The sequence below is a fragment of the Carassius carassius genome, chromosome 8 (genome assembly GCF_963082965.1).
Source record: "Carassius carassius chromosome 8, fCarCar2.1, whole genome shotgun sequence".
Taxonomy (NCBI): Eukaryota; Metazoa; Chordata; class Actinopteri; order Cypriniformes; family Cyprinidae; genus Carassius; species Carassius carassius.
Window position 1 is genome coordinate 27,597,136 of NC_081762.1, and position 22,507 is coordinate 27,619,642.

At 37.8% G+C, this 22,507-nt stretch overlaps 1 protein-coding gene across 5 annotated transcripts in view; it reads right to left on the reverse strand.

Moving 5' to 3' along the window:
* Window positions 1–214: 214 nt before the first annotated feature.
* The window catches only part of LOC132145679 (phosphatase and actin regulator 4A-like), a 44,087-nt gene continuing 21,794 nt past the window's right edge, over window positions 215–22,507 (reverse strand). For 3 of the 5 annotated variants that reach the window (XM_059556865.1, XM_059556866.1, XM_059556864.1), the window contains 13 exons: window positions 16,540–16,704; window positions 16,210–16,290; window positions 14,961–15,854; window positions 12,666–13,127; window positions 9,584–9,715; window positions 7,907–8,393; window positions 6,684–6,928; window positions 5,811–5,967; window positions 5,638–5,693; window positions 5,445–5,506; window positions 4,437–4,574; window positions 4,104–4,180; window positions 215–1,668 (listed from right to left, as the gene is read on the reverse strand). In XM_059556865.1, the coding sequence (XP_059412848.1) occupies window positions 1,653–1,668; window positions 4,104–4,180; window positions 4,437–4,574; window positions 5,445–5,506; window positions 5,638–5,693; window positions 5,811–5,967; window positions 6,684–6,928; window positions 7,907–8,393; window positions 9,584–9,715; window positions 12,666–13,127; window positions 14,961–15,854; window positions 16,210–16,290; window positions 16,540–16,704 (2,972 nt within the window). In that variant the 3' untranslated portion in view covers window positions 215–1,652. Of the gene's footprint in view, window positions 1,669–4,103; window positions 4,181–4,436; window positions 4,575–5,444; window positions 5,507–5,637; window positions 5,694–5,810; window positions 5,968–6,683; window positions 6,929–7,906; window positions 8,394–9,583; window positions 9,716–12,665; window positions 13,128–14,960; window positions 15,855–16,209; window positions 16,291–16,539; window positions 16,705–22,493 lie in introns of all 5 variants that reach the window. The other 2 variants (XM_059556863.1, XM_059556867.1) reach the window with 2 other exon arrangements.

Sequence of the window (22,507 nt, forward strand, 5' to 3'; positions counted from 1 at the left end):
TGTAAGTGAACAAATTAAGTATTGCTGTAAAAATGAATCAAATGAGGAATCAAAGGAACACAGAAATGTACCATGTATGAGTACACTGCTAGTATGTCTTGCGAAAAATAAACCCACAAATGAACCAAACGATGCTCACAGTTTAGTTTTAATTCATTGTGAATGTACATGTATTAATTGAAATACCTTTTTAATATATCTTTACATAAACCTGTAGTCATTCTGTTTGCACCTTATAAAAAACAGTATAGTGTAATACTATAATTGCAATTAAAACAAATTTCTGATGTCAGGAAGACGAGATATACAATAGAATCTACAGCATGTCTCTATACAGTGCACAGGCCCTCTGGTGCCAGACAAAACCAAGTGTACCGTAAAACCAGCAGTGATGTGAAAAAGTACCATTCAAAAATGCACCAGGATTTTTACAACGACTCCATGATGTAACATCAACCATTTTCTATTAAATTGTTCAATGTACAGTGGACTATATCATCATTTACAGCTGAATCTCACGAAAGCTGTCAAGTGCATATTTCACCCCAAAACAAAAAGTTTAAGCTTTAGGATCATTAGAATGTTTGGCATTGTGAAAAAAATAAAAGAAAAAATGCATTCTCATTATGGTAATATGTGAAAAACTGTTTTTTTTTTCTTATATATATATATATATAGCTTTTAAATACGAAAAAAATATTACAGTATTTTACTGTAATAAAAAATAAAATCTATTACAGTAACAAGAATTACAGTTGACAACAATGCACATGAGAAAAAGCACACACACACAAAAAAAATACAACAACTCAAAAAGTAAGATATTTAACACTATATTAAGAATAATTTAGGGGGAAAATGTGCTTAAATTATGAAAAATAATATCTAGTAATATCTAATAATAGAATCTAGTGAATTCTTATGATTTTTGGGTAAAATATGGTGTGTTCTTGTGGGATTCACAAATATCTAAAGTGAAGTGCTATGTTGTTAGAAAAGATGAAACATACTAAAGCTGGTGTTTTATCTGTGTGAAAAAGTCAAAGTATGGTACATTTCAGTAAAATGCACATAAAGAGAAAGTGAGACCGCGTGCCGACGTCCTGAGAATTACAAAGATGTGCTTTCAGATCCACACACCAGTCAGTGTGTGTTCAGCGTGAGAAACAGTGTTACATGTCAACAGACTTTCTTCTGTATTACTCGAAGGTCAGGCTTAAAAAAATCATTTAACAGTGTTAAGGCATAAGAAGACAGCAAATATCATCACTCCCTCACTCTCGCTCAACACTAAAACAGTTTATCTCCAGTGTCATAATTTCCATAAAAGTATTATTGTTGGGTACACGAGCACATTCTTCATCACAGAAACGTGTGTACCATAAAGATTATTAAAACACCCCAGTCCATGCTGTGGGAATCATGGGAACTTTACAGGACACTGGCCCTCAAACCCGCTCCCCAGAAGTACCAGCATCCCGCACACACCCGCATCACTTCCTCCTCCTCCACTTGAGTCCAGAGCACTGAGCGGCTGGCCCGACACTCGTCAGTACAGGCTGGAGGATCATGGGAAACTGGATGCTGGAGTGAGATGGAGGCTTCTAGATGCAGCTTTTATCCATCTGGGGCTTCCTCTTTAGAGACGCTGATTATGGCCGATGAAACCTTCAAAAGGAATAGAAAGACGACGTGACATTTTTGTTAATACAGTCCAGGTGATGGCTAAAGAAAACGATCACGTTTATATGCACATTATATTACAATTACTGCCTTAACTCAAGAAACAAAAAAACTAAACAAAACAACAACAAAAAAGGTAGCCACCTTGCATTATTATTCTACAACCACCGCTCCATTTCTGTATTTATCACTTGGCTTTTAAGGAACATTATTTTAATGAATGGCTTTTACTGAAAACACATATACATACATACATTTATACACACACAACCATTCAAACCTTTGAGTTCACCATTTTCTTTTTTTTTTAGAAACTTTTATTCAGCAAGGACAAATTAAATTGATCAAAAGTGACCTTAAATATCAAATCATCCTTTTATAGGTAAGATTATGGAAATCATAGACTTTAATAAGCTGAACAACTACTTAAACTCAAAAGGATACCAGAACAATGTTCTATCTGGTTTCCGACTGCATCACCGATGGAGTTTCAGTTCCTTGCCGCTGTCGCCTCTGGCTTGCTTAGTTGGGGACACTTCATCTACAGCGATATCGTTGACTTGATTGCAAATAAATGCACAGACACTATTTAACTGAACAGAGATGACATAACTGAATCCAATGATGAACTGCCTTTTACTATCATTTTTGCATTATTGACACTGTTTTCCTAATGAATGTTGTTCAGTTGCTTTGACGCAATGTATTTTGTTTAAAGCGCTATATAAATAAAGGTGACATTGACATTGACATCACAGCACAGAGACAGCATCCATGAAGATAAAAAAATTATATTCGCCTGAATTCTGATTCTGGCAAAGTATCAGTGCTGGCACTACTAGATCTCAGTGCTGCGTTTGACACTGTCGATCATAACATACTACCTAGAGAGACTGGAAAACTCAGTCTGGCTTTCTGGATGGTACTCAAACGGTTCAGGTCATACTTAGAAGGGAGAGGCTATTATGTGAGTCTAGGAGCATAAGTCTAAGTGGATGTCCATGACATGCGGAGTCCCACAAGGCTCGATTCTAGCACCGCTCTTGTTTAGCCTGTTTATGCTCCCACTGAATCAATTAATAAGACATAACCAAATTGAGGAATTGTGATTCTGGAGACAGACCTAACTAAATCAGCATACTATCATCTCAAAAACATTTCAAGAATTAGATGTTTTGTTTCCAGCCAAGACTTGGTGAAACTTGTTCATGCCTTTATCACCAGCAGGGTGTACTATTGTAATGGGCTCCTCACTGGGCTTCCCAAAAGACCATTAGACAGCTGCAGCTCACCCAGAACACTGCTGCCAGGATTCTGACTAGAACCAGAAAATCTGAGCATATCACACCAGTCCTCAGGTCCTTACACTTGCTTCCGGTTACATTTAGGATTGATTTTAAAGTACTTTTACTCATTTATAAATCACTCAATGACCTAGGACTGAAATACACTGCAGATATGCTCACTGAATATAAACCCAATAACCCACTCAGATCATTAGTATAGAGTCAGTTTTGCACTTTTTAGCTATGATGGACTATTCTGATTACATCTTTCACACTTTTCTGGACTTTGACAGTGTATTTTACTTGGCAGTCTATGGGACAGTCACAAGCCTCCCGGTTTTCATCTCAAATATCTTAAATTGTGTTCCAGAGATGAACAAAGCGTTTACAGGTTTGGAACGACATGAGGGTAAGTGATTAATGACAAAGTTTTCATTTTGGGGTGGAGTAACCCTTTAAATCCAGAGTCAAAACTCATTTGTTTGGCTGTGCATTTAGTGAATGAGCACCGTGCTACGTCCGAACGGATTGCACTGTATTTTATGTATAATAATTTTCTGTCCTTAACTGCTTTAAATCATTTAAAATTATTTGAAAAGTTTTTAAATTCCTTGTTTTTATCGTTGTGATTATTTTTATGATTATTTTACTTCCTTTTATGTAAAGCACTTTGAAATACCATTGTGTATGAAAAGTGCTATACAAATAAACTTCCCTTGCCTAAAAGGCGTTTTAGCATTACAAAAGAGTTGTATTTTACATAAATGCTGTTCTTTTAGACTTTGTATTTATTTGAATTTATATTTTTGAGCAGCAAATCAATATATTATACTGATTTATGAAGGATCATGTGACACTGAAGACTGAAGCAATGATGCTGAAAATACAGCTTTGATCACAGAAATAAATGACACTTTACAATATTTCACAATATCACTGTTTTTACTGTATTTTTGCAGGCTTGTTGAGCATGAGACAAAAACATGAAAAAAATGCTTGCTGACCCCAAACTTTTGAATGTCTCTGCAGCTAGATATATATATATATGTATGTATGGATGTATTTTGACTGGTAATCACATTCTTGCGGTTGTATTAACTTATTCCAGTTAAGAAAGTGTTAAAAGTGTCTCACCTGGTGTATATCCTGCTGTCCTCATGTACTTCCATTTCTGAGCTCTTATACTCATTCAGCTCTTTTCTTATGGCCGCCTGGAAGAGGACAAAGAAAGAACATCTTAAACACCTGTTGTATAAAACACCTTACAGTACACCTTAATGATGATGTCATTTGGTCAAATCAACATGAAATTCTGATGCTTTACAGCCAAGAGGGTTGAGAAAGTGTCTCTCAGTCTCAATGTGCCTTTTCAATTAAGATTTGCTTGATTTCCTGATTTGCAAATGCAAATTTAAATGAGACGCCATTTAAAAGCTGTTATATTGGTGAGCAGTGACAGGGTCAGACCTTGTCAGAAGGTGTGAGTTTGGTCCAGGGTTTGTCTGCGCGCCGGTCGTATTCTTGAGCGTGTGTGCACTCCACATACTCATGAAAGCGCAGGATCTTTCTGGCCTGCAGCTCAGCCACCGTAGGCCTCTGGGACAGCTGCACACACAAACAACAGCAACACTTGCTTTCACGCTCTGCTAGATCAGTACCTGCTCGCACCACAAAACATCATGTCATTTTATTGCAGGTTTTTGTTCACATTTATTTGTCCGTGACAGTTAAGAAGTCAAAGAGGTGAGTAGTAAACAAGCATTTATATTTTATGATATTACATTTAGAATTTTGAATCTCTAACGGAAGGGATTTAAGGGATTTATTATTTCTTTATTTTTTATTCTGGAAAAGACAAGAAATAACTTGAACTTGAACTTAAAACTTTACAAAGGGACAATTCATACACTATCATTCTTTTTAATGTATTTGTAATAAATAATGATATTTATTAATATTATTAATAACATTTAGAATATTAAGACTATTTTTTAAAGAAACTTTTTTTAGCAAGGACATTAAAATTATATATAATAAAAATGACAGTACAAGCATGTATAATGTTACAAAAGATGTCTATTCATCAAAGAATCTTAAAACTAAATTCATAACCATTTCCATAACAAAATATGAAGCGGCACAACTATTTTCATATATTATCAATGTTAAAATGTTTCTTAGGCACCAGACCATCAAGGGAATACATTACATTTTAAAATACATTAAAATATAGTAAGTGATTTTAAATTGTAATAGTATTTCACTAAAGCAATTATTTGACTATATGTTTGATTTTACATTCAGACTTGGTGAGCATTGGAGGTTGCTTTCAAAAACATAAAAGATAAATCTTGCTGGCTCCAAACCAAGTTGAACAGAAGTGTATTTGTCTAAAAAAGTAATTCCAAACATTTAAGAGCTTTAGAGGTTTTGATGAGAAACAAATAGTCAGATGATGGATGTGTGCCTTCAAACCTTTCTGGTCAGTCTGCGCTTGATTTCACTTCTTTCTGCGCGTCGATCTGCTTCATCCTTGGCTGAAACAAAAGAACGTGCAGATGTTAAGAAAATCTTTTCTGGAAGCATCACAAACTTGGGACCTACATCAGCTATGACTGACTACAACAAATGCTACAGAGGACAAGAAGACGGCGGATGTAAGACTGACCCAGTAGGATGTTTCTCTGCTCAAGCTCTTGTGCGGTGGGTCTCTGACTCAGCCTCCTATCAGGACATGCAAAATACACACACAGTGTGAGTGTGGACAGTACAAAGAGCCCATAAACCCAGAGTGAACACACACACACACACACACACACACACACACACACACACACAGACCTCGTGAGTGCGCTGCCGATCTTGTTGCGGACAGATTCCCACTGCTCTTTGTTGTCCCAGATGATGTTCTCCTGGTCCTGAGACTGCTCTTTCTCCTGCTGACGCTCCAGCTTCAGAGCCAGAGTGTCCTTACGCTTCACACGGCTTGCAAGCCCACCTGACAAGAGATACACACAATCCTCATTAGCGCTTTGCACAAACATGGTTTTGATGCTATGAGCAAAACAAAGCTGCAACATTCAAGATTTGAGCACATAAAAGGTTAAAGCACTGATAAAAGAAAACTGTTAACAAAGAGTGAGCAAAACACTATGTTCTGAACAAGATGACACTATTAATCGATTGCATTTACTTTTTGCATTTGCTTTTAGTTGGGGTTTGAAAGAGTTTTTTATTTTTTTTAAAGGAGACTCTTATTCTCACCAAAGCTGCATTTATTTGGCCTATACACTGTACAGTAAAAACAGTGACACTGAAATATTATTACAATTTAAAATAAATGATTTCTATTTGAATATTATGTTGAAATTATTTATTTCTGTGTTCAGAGCTGTATTTTCAGCATCATTCCTCCAGTCTTCAGTGTCACACGATCCTGCAGATTTCATTCTGATATACTGATCTGCTGCTCGAGAAGCATCTCTGATTATTATCTCACAATAGTTGTATTAGTACACTGACCCCGATATTTTTAATACTAATTTCTAACAAAGGCAAGTTTTGTCCAAGTTTTAACTCCGTATTCACCAGTTCCATGTTTTCAAGTGGAGACCATTACAAAGATTTTTTCTGATGCCCTTATTAATGCAGGACAGGTACAATATTCCTCAGTAACCCTCATACGGCTGGTCAGACAGAGTTAAAGCATCATACTTGTGGGAACATCCTCCTCATCATCCTCATCATCCTCCTCTCTGTAATTGACGGGTCCATCAGAATCGCTCTCTTCGCTCTCCTCGTCGACGCTGTCTCCATGCCCCGTGTCCTCGGGGATGACGGTGACCCGTGGGTCTCCCACCAGACCCCGCCGGCTGCGCGGCTCCAGCTGAAGAGTGGGCCGAGGGACGGGACGCAGCTTCTGCAGCTCTTCTTCAATGTCAAAATCATCATCCTCAGGCCTAGACAGTACACAATCACAGAGACACAGTGAATATTCCTTTAATTGTAATACATATACATATATATATAGTACACACAGATCTGGGTAGTAACTGATGATCTGACTGTTATCTGGATTACATATCAGATTCCAAAAATTAAGCATTAGATTAGATTTTAAAATACTCATAATCAGACTACTGTTACTTCTTATGGATTACATGATTGCATATTATATACACAATAGCAATAAATTATTCATAATTTATTGATTCTCCCTAATTCTCCCTTTCATCTTTTCAATTTTCATTTCTGAAAGAGTTTACTGCTTTAATATACTCTTTAATAAACTCACAAACATTTTTGTCGCCTGATCCTCTTTAATCTAATATATTTCCTTGAAGCACCCCTGAGATTTTAAAATAAATATTTTAAATAATGAAGTATCACATTTGCATGTCCCTGATGTTGGTTATGGTCACATGACATGCAGGTAAACAAATAAAATATTTCATTTTTTTAGTGCCTGTTTTATCTTGATTGATTTTATATATTTTTATATATATTTTTTTGGATTTAATTAATTATTAGCTTTCCATTAAACTCCCTCCATCCGTTAGGGAAACCTTGATGTAATGTTTAATAGACTTCATGTTGCTAATAACAAAAAATGGAATATCTTTGTATTTTGATCAATCTGGTACAATATAATCCTATTTAACTCAATAAACGAGAAAGCTCAAAATAAATCTGAATGTAATCTGATTATATTACCTAAAATGTGTAATTTAATGGATTACACAACGAACTAAAACTTTTTGTCATGTCATTTGGAATCAGTAACATATTACAATTTGTAAGTAATCTACCCAGCTCACATAATAAGTGGCATAATAGTAGGCAGGATTTCTTCTTGGGATGCAAAAAGTAGCAATCAGTTATAAATGTAGAAAAGCAGAGAACACTGAGTTCTGAGCTGAACTGATTGGGACACTCACAGTCGCAGAGGTTCGATAGTGACAGGAAGAGAGTTTCGCCTCTCTCCTGGGGCCTCAGCCAGAAAGTCCGGGGGTGACTCAAACAGAAGCGAATGAGCTCGCTTGGATCCTTCCGGGTTGGGCTGGATGGGGCCAGGACTGTTCAAGGCTCTCTGGATGCGTATGTGCAGAGGTAAGGGCGGCTCCGAGGGCGGCTCTGTGGTGGGGTTGGGGGGGTCCACGTGTGGGACCTCAGGGGGCTGGTGGGCACGGGGAGGGGACGGAGGTATATGGGTTGGTGGAGGGGAGAGTGCTTCAGAGTTGTCTGATTGGCCAGGGGGCGGGGCAGAAGCTGGGGACGGGACCGGGTTGGAGGCGGGGCCTGGGGGCGGAGGCTCAGGCTGATTGGCCGAAGAGTCGTCTGAGTGGCGCTTGCTCACAGGAGTCACCCTCTTTGGGGGAACGGGAGGAGATCGCTTGACTGGGACTGTGACTTGGGAGGGATCCACTGTAGAAATAAACAAAATACAATCAAAACTAATTTCACATAAAAACGAGGGTTAAAGCACATGTGACAACAAATTAGTTTGTACGAAAGTGCCAAGCTAGGATGCTTAAACATTGATTTGCATGCCTTGGATTCAATAAAACGGGGATTAGATTAGATTAGTACAAGATGGGGAGGGATTTAATATTCTAAGATGATAGATTCTACAGACAATGATGAAGTTTAATGCATTAAGGTCTAAAACATAACACTCTATGCAAGTTCGTGAACATAAGCTAGAAATGAGTTACATTCTGAACCATGCCACAAGAGACAATGTAGTACCTGTTTACACTGAGGACAATAAATGCAGTGATAACTATAAAGTTTTAATAATTGTTAATAACTGGGAATTCCACATCACAACTATAACAATGGCAGAGAGCAACAATATCGTCTGAATCACTTTCAGAATTTTTTTTTCTTCAACAGATGGATGATAAAAACATTGACAGCCAATCAGAATCCACCCGACTTTAAAGAGCCAGAACATTTAAACTGGTGTATAGAGTTGTCATTAGTTATCAGTTTTGGTGTGAACGGGCCTTAAACATTCTACTTCAGGCCAACTACCGTCATGGCAGAGCAACAGTTTGAAGAGAATCTTTCTGAGGAAGTTAGTTTAAATGAAATAAAATCTAAATTGCCTCCAATTAGTTTCTCAATAGCATGTTACTACACAGACACAAAGAAACAGTGCTATGCACTTGTAACATGAGGCTGGCCAAGCATTCTTTTTTTAATCTTTTTATGAAATTGTGCACTTGCACAAAGTATGTTTCTGGTCTAAATGTCACAAATCTTAACCTTAAGTGAAGGCCAGTTCCATTTCAAAAACTCCACGTTAGACAGTGGACATCGGGTGAAATGTTAGTATAAATGTACATTTTCAGACGTAATTTAGACTGATTCTGAATTTAATATTCATTACTGGTTATCCTGTTAATCCTCAATCATGGTTATCTATAATTATCATATCTTTTGAATAGGATGAACTGAACCCCATTCATTAGTTCTCAGTAATGGCAGTGTTTTGGAGCAGGATCATGGAGATCTTGAGTATGGGTGTGAAAACAAGCATGACTCTGTGATTATTAGAGCATTAGGACATGCATGCCAGCTGGTGTGGGACGGGACGGCACCAGGGCTACCTGGGCGGAGCTGAGCACCCCTTTGGCTGAGGTAGGTGGGCAGGGAGAGATAGCCTCCAGACTCTGCCTGCCGTCTCCAGCTCGTCCAGTACTGAGGGGGCGGAGCTTTGTAAGATCTTTGAAACGTTGAAGCTTTGGGGTGGATGAAGGGAAAGGTGTTTATAGCATCTCAAACAACAAATCACACGCACTGTTGGACACTGGTCCAGTCCAACAGGTGACACCTATTAAAACCTCCAAGCGCTTAAAGGGATAGTTCACCCAGAAATAAACAATCTGTCAATTACTCACCCTCATGTTGTTAAGATATTTCTTGTGAAACCGGACAGATTTCTGTGGTTTAATCCAAGTCTTTCAAAAATATGATCACTTTATTACACTTTTTATTACAGTGTCCTTATGAAATATTTGAAATATTGAAGTTTTGGCTGTTAGTGGGAGAAGGGAAATTATTCATTAAATCATTAAAATGTTTTGAATACAAACAAAATTCTTAAGGGTTTGGGAAAACATGAGGGTGACTAACTGATGACATTTTTATTTTATTTCTTTTTGGTGGGGGGGGGGGGGGGGGGGGGGGGGTTATCTGTGTAAGTTGTTCTCTGTCTAAGTAAGAGCATCCAAACATCTCAGTCTGAGACTCAACCAATAGCACGAGTACAATGAAAGGCAGTAGGATGCAACTCTTCGTTTAATCAGGGGTCCAGAAAGACACACTTCAGCTTTAAGCTGGTGGATATTACTGACTTCAGCTGCAGTAAAGTCAAACCTACAAAACATATTTAAAGCCGTTCAAATTAATTAAGCTAGTTTCATGCCAGGTTACTTTCATCCATCATTTGGTTCAAGGTTTTGAATTCTTGACTGAAGGATTTTCTCAAATGTCTATGGACAAAATGAATTGGAAAAATATAACCCAGGAGGCTAGAAAAGTGGGTCTCTGTTTTGCTCTATTGTACTGATAAAAAAAGTTAAGGACAACAGTACAAGGAGTTCTTATGTCTGTGAGCAGACAGAACATCAGCTGCTGTGTAGGACAAACAGACCCACTTAAGTACTACAGGAACATTACACACACTTTTTCCCATCACTTGCCCAGGTGCAATTACTTTGGCCATTTTTGTATTGATTTCTTGTGAAACGGTACATTTAAAACCTGTCAGACAACAAACACTGTGTAGCTGTCTGTGTTTCCTCAAAAGTGGCTGGAGCCAGAGCCGCTCAGAGACAGGTGTGTGTGTGTGTGTGTGTGTGTGTGAGACACGAAGCTGCTCAGTGAACAGTGTCCCAGCACAAACAGCACAGAGACATGTCTCAGCCTGTCCATCTCAATGGAGTACCCATCTGTCTCTCTGCTTCAGCAGACACCAACACACCTGATTCACTAAACACACAGGCCCTTATCTATTAACTGACTTGATTCTGAGGGAAAGATTAAGAAAAAAAAAGTCTCGTTATATGTACAGCTGTGATACCTGTGTGGACACAAACCATTTCCCCACTCTTTTCCTTTTTACTGTCCCATACATTACAAAACAAATATAGCGTATAAAATGATAAATGATAGTAACACGACTAATGCGTGTAGTTGACCTTCGTCCATATTATTGCACCTCGATGTTGACAACTATCAGTTCTTACTCTTTGCCCAATGACATAGAAATATCTAGATTGTGATAGTGAATGTGTTATCACTGCTTTGGGACTGTTACATTACCCGTGACAGCTACAGTGTACAGTAGTTTTGTGACGTTTATCAAAAGTCAAGATAAATTAAAACAGGATGTGATATAGCCAATGTAAAATGTAGGTAACACATTTATGTAAATAAGGTTTTATAGATTCAAGTAATGCAGTATGAACTGAAAAATGACAATGAATAATATTTTTACATCATTGTATATAAATGAAATAGCCGTAAGCATCGTGCATAAATCTGATTTACATAGTAATGTGAATGTACAAACTAAATCATGTATGTCTCTGTCATGAATGAATGAAGGTTGTATGACCAGTAATATGAAGCTCTGTTGATTAAATATGAATTAAATATGAATCTGTATTGAGTCAAAACAATACACTGCAAGATAGGAAATAATTTAGCCGATTACTGATTCAATGAAAGCACGGTATGAGCAAGGACAATTTAAATTCCTAAAAAGGAACATTCTTAAAAAGAACTAAATAACCTTTAAGAGGTCTTAAAGGGATATCAGTGGCTGATCATGTAAACAATGATCGGTCATTATGAGTATGGCTTATAGGACTTTCTGTAGAGATAACTACAGAAATAATAAACTAATAAAATAATAAACCGGTGACCATACACACACACTCACACACAAGCATGCGACACATTCACACTTAACTTGCAGATGAGACATGTCCCTGCCACTTCAAAGTCCATTTTTCCCACTTTTTGAAAGAAGACATAAGCACATCATATCTGGTTCCATAATTTAAATTATACATGTAACAAAATATATTTGTGCAGACAATAGCGGTATATCCTGGGATTTATGACAAAAAATATATAGTGTGCGGGCTTAATGTGATTACTGCAGTAATCTGAAGGCAGCGCAAATACGGCCTTCGAGATGTATGGACTTGATCAGCGAGTCTTCGGTTACAATCACAAAACTATCATTTGCTTCTTAAGAAAACAATATGATATTACTAAGAAAATATTTGAAAACTTCTTTCTTTTTTTTAAGAACTGCACTTAGAAATATATTTCTGTGACCTTATTAGAAACTTTTTTCTTAATCTTAATTTGTGAATCTGGCACCAGTTCATCGAAATAGTTTCCCAACACCTTTGAAACAAGGATTTTCCATTAATTTTCCAGTCATTCATAATTAAATGATTAAAACATTTAGAAGTCTAGTCAAATATTTCAGAGCCAAGCATAACAAAATCATAGAAAAACTATTAATCCCCTCTGCTAGGTTATGACAATTTGAACAGGTCATGCTTTTATCATTCTGCACAGTGCAGTCTACTCAAGAAAGCAGCATGAAGCCACATATACCTCACAGTTGCATTTTTGGGGCGAAAGCTGACAGGACAAATACCGACTCACCTTGCAGTGCAGTGTTGCTGTTGTGATGGGCGGGTTTGGGAGGGGGCACTGGCGGCTGTTTCGGGGCAGTAGAGGCAGGAGGGTTGGAGTGGGCAGGAACAGTGGGAGGGGTAGAGTGGGCGGGGACAGTGGGCGGAGTCGAGTGACCAGACACAGTGGGCGGAGCTTCACGGTCTCCTGATGTAACGGGAGGAGTGGGATTACTTCGGGAGGAGTCGTCTACATTTAAAGACACAGTCCGAGGAGGAGGCTTAGCAATGGGGGGAGCAGAGGATGATGAAGTCGACGATGATGATGAAGAGGAGGAGGAGGATGGGACTGGAGCAGTCTCAGTGGAGGAGGAGGAAGAACCCATCAGCCATTTGGGAGGGAGAATGGCCTGTTTAGGGGGCGGCTGGAAGTCTTTAGAGGAGGCACTTGGTGCAGGTTTGGGCTCAGGAACAAACCGCACACCCACTGATCCTAATGGTGAGCACAAGACACATGCACAAACATGCATAAACACAAATAACAAAACACACAGAGGTGCACAGCACAAACAAAACAGCAGGCATGAGTAAATCAGGCATGGCATGTGAACAGGGTGAAAGTGGAGCGCTTTAAAGACCCCATGAAGTCAAAATGGCAGTATTGTGTTTTGAGGGTACCTATATGCCCAATGTTGACTAAAATTATTTTAAAGGTATACTTGGGGCTAAAGGACAGACATATCCTTCAATAGCCAATACAGGAATCCATCTGTTTCATGGGGTCTTTACCATCGCCAGGAGCAAAATAATGCATAGTGAAGTTCTGCAGATGTAGCAATAAAACCGCATGAACTGTATGATCAGCACTCGAACTCTTGAAATAGCAGATGTACAGCTAAGCGGTGTCTCAAGAACCTGATATAAGCTGCTTTAAAGAGCTTAAGCAAATGACTTTGTGACACTACTGGAAATGTCTCCTGATTGCAAAAACAAGACTTTGATGGACACCACACTGAAGTCTATTATGGTCTCATTTCTTTGACAGACCGGCTAAAGAGCTAATAAGAGTTAACAGGCAATAAAAAAAATAAAAAAAAAAAAAACTTTTTTCAATTTTAAATGTTCTTGTAACAGACCTATACTAAAGCTTCAGAGTTATTTTGAACAATAAAAAAAAAAAAGATGCTATAATATTGAACTTCTGGGCCGATACAAATAAGCAATAATTGGAATTTTACATTTGGACTCTTTAAAAACAACTGGAGAGTCTAGTTTATTAAAACACTTAATTAAAAATAGCGGTTTCAAAAATGAAACCAACTCTCTCTTAACTATTGTTTTTTTTTTTTTACAGGCAAAAAAGGTCAATTTTCAATGATCGATGTATAAATCACAGCTCACATAGAAGCAGCTTTCTGGTGCTCAACATGGTGAATTCGATGGCCGACTAGAATAGTGCTGGACCAACATATCGGCAAAGTGATCAATCCATCGATTTATTGTGCAGATTTATTTTTCATCAAGTTCTAATTATTTTATGATTTTTTTTCATATGTATCCACTTTAAATTTATAAAAAATTACATAAAATCAATACATTTTAGCAACTGTTATGCATGCGCTTTTACTATCATAAAAATTTAAAAATGTGATATCTTCTATATATGGCTTTTTATTGCCCATCAAAAAAAATCATGATCTGTTGACCACTGAACCTGACGCAAAATCTGCACGGTGATATCTTACAGCCTTTCGCTGAATTCTCAATGGTGTGATTCCTACTGAAATGACTGAATTTCGCCCGCAGAAACTCACCAAAATGTGACCTCTTGTGCTGAATTCAGATTTTATTGCCAAATGCATTTTGTTTAGTGCTGTCAAACGATTAATCGCGATTAATCGCATCTAAAATAAATGTTTTTGTTTGCATAATATATGTGTGCATTCTGTGTATATTTATTATGTGTATTATATATATATATATATATAATGCACACATACAGTATATATTTTGAAGATATTTAAAGCTCTAAATTTATATTCATATGATTTATATCATAAATAAATACATTTAATTTTAACATTATAAAATTATTATTAATTTAAATGTGTTCCATATCAGATCAAAACTTCACTAAACATTATTTGTAACACTCCACCCAGCGTGCTTGGTTACTTTTGATATCACATCAAGCATAAATTTTCAAACTGTATTCTATTTTCCAGCGCAAGGTATATTCTTTAATCATTTATCCGGGGCTAGATGTATGTGAATATCAAAACTTCGAGTAAACCTCACAGTTTTGAGTGATTTTCACTCGCTTTACCTGTGCGTGCCCTGGACTCCTCCTCTTCAGGCGTGTGTCGTGGCAGTGTGCTGCTCTGGATGGCCTCTGAAAACGGCCGGACCTTCTGTCCAATGTCAGACGAGCTCTTCTGAAGAACGGGTCTCATGTCCTGTTCTGACTGAGGCCGGAAGAGTTTCCCATCAGACACCTGTTTCACGGGTTCTGGCCTCCTGGCGTCTCTCCTTTCTCTCTCCTCGCGTCTATCCCGTTCCTCTCTTCTTTCCCGGTCTTCTCTCCTCTCGTTCTGCTCCTTTTGCTCTCTCTCGTCTGCTCTCTCGGGCTCATCCCTTCTTTCGTGATCCTCTTTCCTGTCCCGTGGCTGTTTTTTGTCCTTGTTCTCTCTCCAATCTTTCTCGTCCCGCTTTTCTCTGTCATTCCTCCTCTCCTTCTCGCGCTCATCTCGCTCACCTTTTCCATAACCGTCTTCTTTATCCGGCCTCCTGTCTCGTCTGTCTCTCTCATCTCTGCGTTCGCCTCTTCCTTCTCTGTCTTCTTTTCTATCCCGTCGTTCTCGGTCCCTGCCTGCTTTCTCGTCTCTTTCCTCCCGCCGATATCGTCCCTCCTCCTGTCCTTGTCTTTCTCTCTGTAAAGATCCCGCTGGTCTCTCCAGGTCTGACTCAGGTCGGCTGCGTCGGTCTGTTTCGGGTGGTATCCGCGTGCGAGCGTCCACGTCCAGCGGCTGACGGTTGCGGCTGACGTCGGAGGGTGCTCGATTGCGGCGCTCTGGTTCGGGTGCGAGGCTGTTCCTCTGTTCTTCTCCTTGTGGCCGTGAAGACGGCGCCTTGACCTCTGACCCTGAGTCTGACCTGCGCTCTCCAGGCACTGTGTGGCCGTTCTTCACCGGAGGAGCTTTGTGATTCACATCATTACTCTCTGAAACAGATGTGGATAATGGATTTTGAGACCGAATACAAAAGAGCTAAGAAGAAACATGTCAGACTGGATCTTAAAAGTATAAAAGGATGCAAAACTTAATATTTCTGATGGAGTGGAATTACCACAATAAAGAAAAAGAATCCGGAGCATATTTTTATGCATCATGTAACAAACGTTTATTAAAATAACATCACAATGCAAAAAACTATGATCTTAAAGAGAATTCAGCGGATGATGCATACAAATATGCTCCGTTTATGACAGAATCAATCTCACAAAACCTTTCAAGCAATTCGATTCTGAGCAATTAAGATAAACCAATGAGACTCATGACCATGTTAGGTTGGCGTACCATTCTCTGGGACGTCCTTCAGTAACCCTCGCTCTATCAGCTCCTCTCGGGGCTTCCTCATCGAAATCTTCCTCTCCAACACTGATCATTCAGAAAGACGGCAGACACAAAATCACTTAAGACACTGGTTTAGAAAGACCCTGAGTTTAAGACAATCCTAAATCCTAGTTTCATTACTAACACATCAGAACTACATTACTTTAACTTATTACAATAAAAAATATGTTCAATCAGAATTCAGTTTTCAACAGAAATGGCATTGTAATATAACTGTATTCATATTATGACTGTATTCGATTAGTGTAGCTTGAGAGTCGCTAATCAACAGACCTTCTGATGTTTCCTTGAACTTGTCACTGCTTTTCTTCTTCCTCCACTTCCAGGGTTTGAAGATCTTGCCCAGATTGGAGAACTTCCCCTTGCCCTTCGCCGAAGGGGTTCCTGCTCCTGGAGGTGCTCTATCACTCTCTGGGACACTGTGATCCACTTCATCATCTGGGGAGGAGCAGGAGCAAAGACTTATTTTATCATGCATTACTTGTTTGATTACATGCCATTAACCAACTGCAGGGTTTTTACTGCACATTTCTGCCATATGGACATCAACTTGACCACAGCTACTGATAAATATAATGTAGAAACATGCTTTTTCTGTAAAGCTGCTTTGCAACAATTTGTATCAGACATTAACAAGGAAAAACTAAAATACTAGTCTAACTAAGGTTGTGCACAGCTGTAAAATACTGTTCTATATAAGTGTAATGCAGAATGTATTTAGTATATTTGTCAATTGAAAAGCATCCGAATGCTTATTAATACCAAACTGTAACATGAAAACAGTGTTAAAACTCAGATATGCATCTCAATACATAGTCAGAATATGCAAACACCACCAAAATGAACCCAAATAATAGCTCTTTGTGTGGTGCATGTAAAATTACTGCAACACACAGCCTCTCATGGATTATTTTTGTGTTACATGACAATCTTTTCATAATGAACCCTGCAATTTATACAATCTAAGAGTGTAAAAATGTTCTAGATACAATTCAACAAACGATGCAAATCAGACTACAGGACATCCAGCATGATGGCGGTCAAAGCACTGTTATATAACAGCGAGATGTTCCACGTGAAAATAACAACAACACTAGTGGATTGGCCGGGCCACTGACTCCTGTGAAACCTGAGTAACACAACACACCCACTGCACTGCTACACATTCACAGCCAGAGAAAAAGAAAGTAGACTCGGTTTCTTAAGATAAGACTGGGTACATACGTGCCACAGTGACTGTAACTGCCTAAACATTTATAGTCTGTCGGATAACAGCGCAATATTGGACTGAAATGGATTACTAAACAATAATAACTCTTTCAACAGCCCAGCCTCGTGAGTCACATGTAACAACAGTGGGCGGTTATATGGATACTGAAACTCTTACTCAAACGAGCCATGAGCTCAGGGTGATTTACAAACTGCCAAACAGTTAACACACACAGTGACACCCAGCTGAGCCGCTACTAAACCCTCCACCTGTATTCAGAAGCACGGGTTACATCACGACTGTATTAAGATCAATAATACCAATACTAGACCTAATCATGGCACATCAAGCCACCAGGCCGGTTTCAGTGTTTCAGGACATCCCGCAGGAATCATGCATTTCAGACAATCAGCTGGTGACAGTACAGAATTAACCACTAACCACAGATCCTGTTCATTGACACTGGTTAACATGATTAGCTAGCTATTACAGTTAAAGAGAGAGCTGAATGCAAGTCAAGGTCTATAAAATAAAACAGTAATGGTCTAAAATAATGGCAATTAGTTTCTAAACGGAAATAGTAAAGGGAGTTCAGCGTTGCAGGATTACTGATAAAACAATTTCAGAAACATAGTTGCAAGACATTAGCAGTTCTTAGGCTCCTTTTGTTGTTGTTGGGTCAGAGTTCCTATTAAATCATAGAGATTCATTACAGAGCCCTGACAATAATAATGATAATAATACTGATTATAAAGTGAATTCAGAATTTATTCCCATGATTTATTAATTTGTGGCTCATTATATTAATGTGTTTCCTTGTTTTAGGCCAATTTGTGGCCACAATATCACAACTTCTTTAAACTTGCTGTCATTTCCGGGCTTAATTTAATCGTGATAAAACATTTAAGTTTAATTCACTTAAATGTATACAATTAAAGTCTAAATCAATTTGTTTTGGACTACATAAACCATTTTTGTCAGTATAACTTGACAAGGAATTTCTAGTACCCAGCATGTTTTGCTGATTTTGGATAGTAAATTATAAACGTAAGAAAAATTAGATACAAAAACATTACTACTAGGGGTGGGCGATATATCATTTAGACGATAATATCCAAATTGTTGTCTGGACGATATGCAAAATTGGGATATAGAATATTTCATAATTTGTACAATCTGACATCCCAAACATGAAAAGAGCTGAAGGAAGTTAAAGAGAAAACAAATAACGCACACTATAACCTTCTAAACAATGATATGTAGCGATTTTAATAAATTAGGGAAACAAAAGTTTGACTGTATTTTATGTTTGTTTTTTTTTTATACAAAATCACGCTCGTTCCTTAATGAGTAAGCTGCTACTAATTTGCAATACAACTACGGAGTTCTTACCTTTGTGTTATGACGTTTCTTAGGTTAAAGCAACAATACAAAAACGTTAAGAGTAAAGCGGATGTACGATTAATAAAATAGCTGCTAGAAAAGGCAAAATATGCGTTGTTTGCGGAAAACTGAAGTCTGAAGTTAAAACGTTTTTCTTAAATGTCTGTGGCGTCCTCCAGTGGTGAGCTTCGTGATTGCATCATTAGATTGCATTGCGTTGTATAATGATGAGTCCAAAAGATGGAATACATTTTTCCAGAGAGATCCACCGCAAAACACAACTTTTTTTAAAGAGGTAGTCACATTGTTATTAATCTATTACTAATAGAGTACTGTTTGCAAAGCACAAAGTTAATTTATTACGTACATATATTGTACTGAAAAAGCACTGTTCTTGTATTAAAGTAAATATTTAGTACAGTAACTTAGTTCATGTTTAAATCAATAATGTCTCATATCTTTATCTACTAGTAATTCTACACAATAATAGGTCAAATGCATCAAGTCAAAAAAACCAACTGGACCTTCTTTGCCAATTTGCACAGTTTTCTTTTAAGGATTGCAAAATTATCGTCTGAATATCGATATCGAGATTTTGAAAAAAAATATCGAGATATACATTTTTGTCAATATCGCCCACCCCTAATTACTACTAGATACTAAATACAAAAGCATTCTTGTTTCCTCTTTGCTTGCTCCATAGATTATCTTAAGAAATTGTAACAGGAAAGAGAAGGATGTGTTGTTTACTGTGCAAATGCTGTCTATTTAGCATGAATAATGAGCCCGAGACCGTTAAACTGGTCTGAAGACACAAGACAAGGCAGGTTGTGTATGACACACATTGGAATGTTTCTGGGTTTTGGCAGCTCCATTGGTCTAGATGCTCTTAACTGATGTGGCAAGGGTTTGACAGCACACAGGCCTAGTTTACGTCACTCAAATGGGATTTTTCCTTTGAAAACACTTCACACATGTGGAAAAAACTTTAAAAAAGATACACAAAAACACCCAAGTCAAAAACTACAAACTCCACCAATGAAAGTCTAGCTGTGACAGTGAAAAGAAAAGTGTAAATCGCATATTGTTTTGTGAAAATTCAGCGAAAATACACATATTCAGCTCCTCAACTCACTTAATTATGATGAAAGCTCACTTCTGACTGGACAATGACATGGCATCCAAAAACAGACTCTTATACACCTTCATTTACAAAGTCCTACACACTACCCATTAAGTGTCTGCCAATTAGGTCTACCTGGTCTACCTACTGGAAAAACACACTGTCCTCGTGTTGTTTGGAAAAAAAGAAGTGCATGGTGACAAGAGAAAACAAGGTGGCTCATTGTCATGACACCACAACCTTTATAAAACAGAATAATAAAGTAATGAAAGTGAACGTAACACTATCAAAGCACAGGCCACAACACCACCAGACACTGATCTTCACCTGAAACACACACACACACCTCAATCAATGTTTCTACGAAGCACTGCCTCAGTCTCAATGAACTCTTTGTTCAGGAAGGCTGCACATTCCTCTCATATCAGTGGCATACATGAGAAGCTGCCTGGACTCAGTGAGTGTAACGTACAGCTGTGATAATGGTAGAGGACATCCCACACGGACGTCGAGGATAGTGTGTGTGTAAATAAACACAGAGGTCAAGAGTCAATGGAAGAACTGATCGTGCTACTGCTGTGATCAAACGTTAAGTGAGAAAAGCGTATGGCATGTGATGCCGTTTGATAGAGGACAAACAGAAGATTCACGGCAACACCTTAAAACAACATCAGTCATCTGAAGGTGCTTGTGTGAGACTGAGGGATGTACCGTGTGTGTGTGTGTGTGTGAGAGAGAGAGAACAACAACTGCTGATTTGAGAATAGTAATAAGTTTTTTTGTTTTTTTTTAACAAAATTCGATTAATAGAACATTTTTGAAAAGCATTTATTTTGAACAGAAATATTTTGTAATATTATAAATGTCTTTACTGTTACTTTTATTCAATTGAACATCCATGCTGAATAAAATATTAATAATAAAAAATATTTCCGACGCTACACTTGGTAGTGTACAAACAAACCAAATTACAAAATAAAAATACAGAAAGAAAATGTTTTGTAATATTGTTCTATTGGTTACACTTTATTTTGATAGTCAACTTTAGACATTCTACTAACTATAAGTAGCTTTGCAACTACATGTAAACTCATTTTCATTAATTTGCAAATACATGTCTAGTAACTCTCAGAGTGGACTGTTAGGTTAGGATTAGGGTCAGTAGAATAAGTTGATATATACATGTAAAGTTTCTCAGTCAGTATGTTGAAGGCCCATCAAAATACAGTGTTAGAAGATATTAAGCAGACAGTCTATTGATACTCTAATGACTGCTAGTTGACATGTAGTTGCAAAGTTACTAACTGTTAGTAGAATGTCTAAAGTGGACTATCAAAATTAAATGTCTTACTATTATATTTATATTATAAAATATATATAATATTTCTAAATAAAATATTTTGACAACAATACAATTATAATGCTCTAGTTGACTGTTGGATGTACTTAAGCTATATTTGGAATGGAATGCTTTATTTTAGAATGGCTTTAAAAAAAAAGAATAAAAACATCTGATACTGTGCACACTAGTCAATGGTGAGCATGTCGCACAACCTCACATTTAACTGTGACTGTGCAAGTGTCGCCCAGTTATCAACTCTCAGATATAACGGATCGATTTGAATCAATTTAAATCAATAAGCATAATAATTAATCCCATCGTCCCATCAAAATAGCGGGAAAAAAAGTACACTTTATTTCCAATTCATTAAAACAGTAAGATGAAGTTAACCATTTGATGTGAGCTGGTTGTTAAACGATTTTAAAAAACACTACTTTTTTTGCAGTTTATAGTAATAATAAAAATTTGATTGCTAGTATATATCAGTATAGACTTAATTTCAAGTATCAAGTGTTTTTATTCTTTTGGGAAGAACTGGTGCATTGAAATTTAGTTTAAGCAACAACAGCATACTAATTCTGAACTTAGACCTCCTTCGGAAAGAATTTCTGCAAATCATTCACGAAAGCATTCTTATACAAGCTGATGCTTTCAATGCATTTAGGAATGAATCGCTCCACAGTCTCTATCAGTGTTTTGACGCGGTCAAAGAAGGACAAGGCTGCATGTTGGGTTGTGATTTTCAGAGGAGACGATGTCAACAAGAAACCACTCGAGTCAGCTTGAAACAACAGACAGCACAAACAGGTTTCCTCCTTTAGCGCTACTGCACACAACTCCCGCATCAAACACATGGTCATACACCATTAAAAAGACCTTCACATATCTCCGGTAAGGTCTAATCCGAGAGGAAGCATTCTTGACATGATTGCACAACAGCCACATTCCTCCCACCTGCCTCTTACTCCTTCCCTCACATCGATGAGCGTACACCTGCGATCGCTCACACTAATACAGTTGGCATGAGCATGTGTAAGAAAGAAGACCAGATTCCCTCCAGCGGAAAAAGCAAAACAGGTCTGGCTCTTAAACAAACCGTGAGAAAGCCGTTTAAATGCATCCCATCGTCTTGATACTCAGGAATCCATGTCTTCTCTGAAGTGACTCACCTGTTATGTAGGCA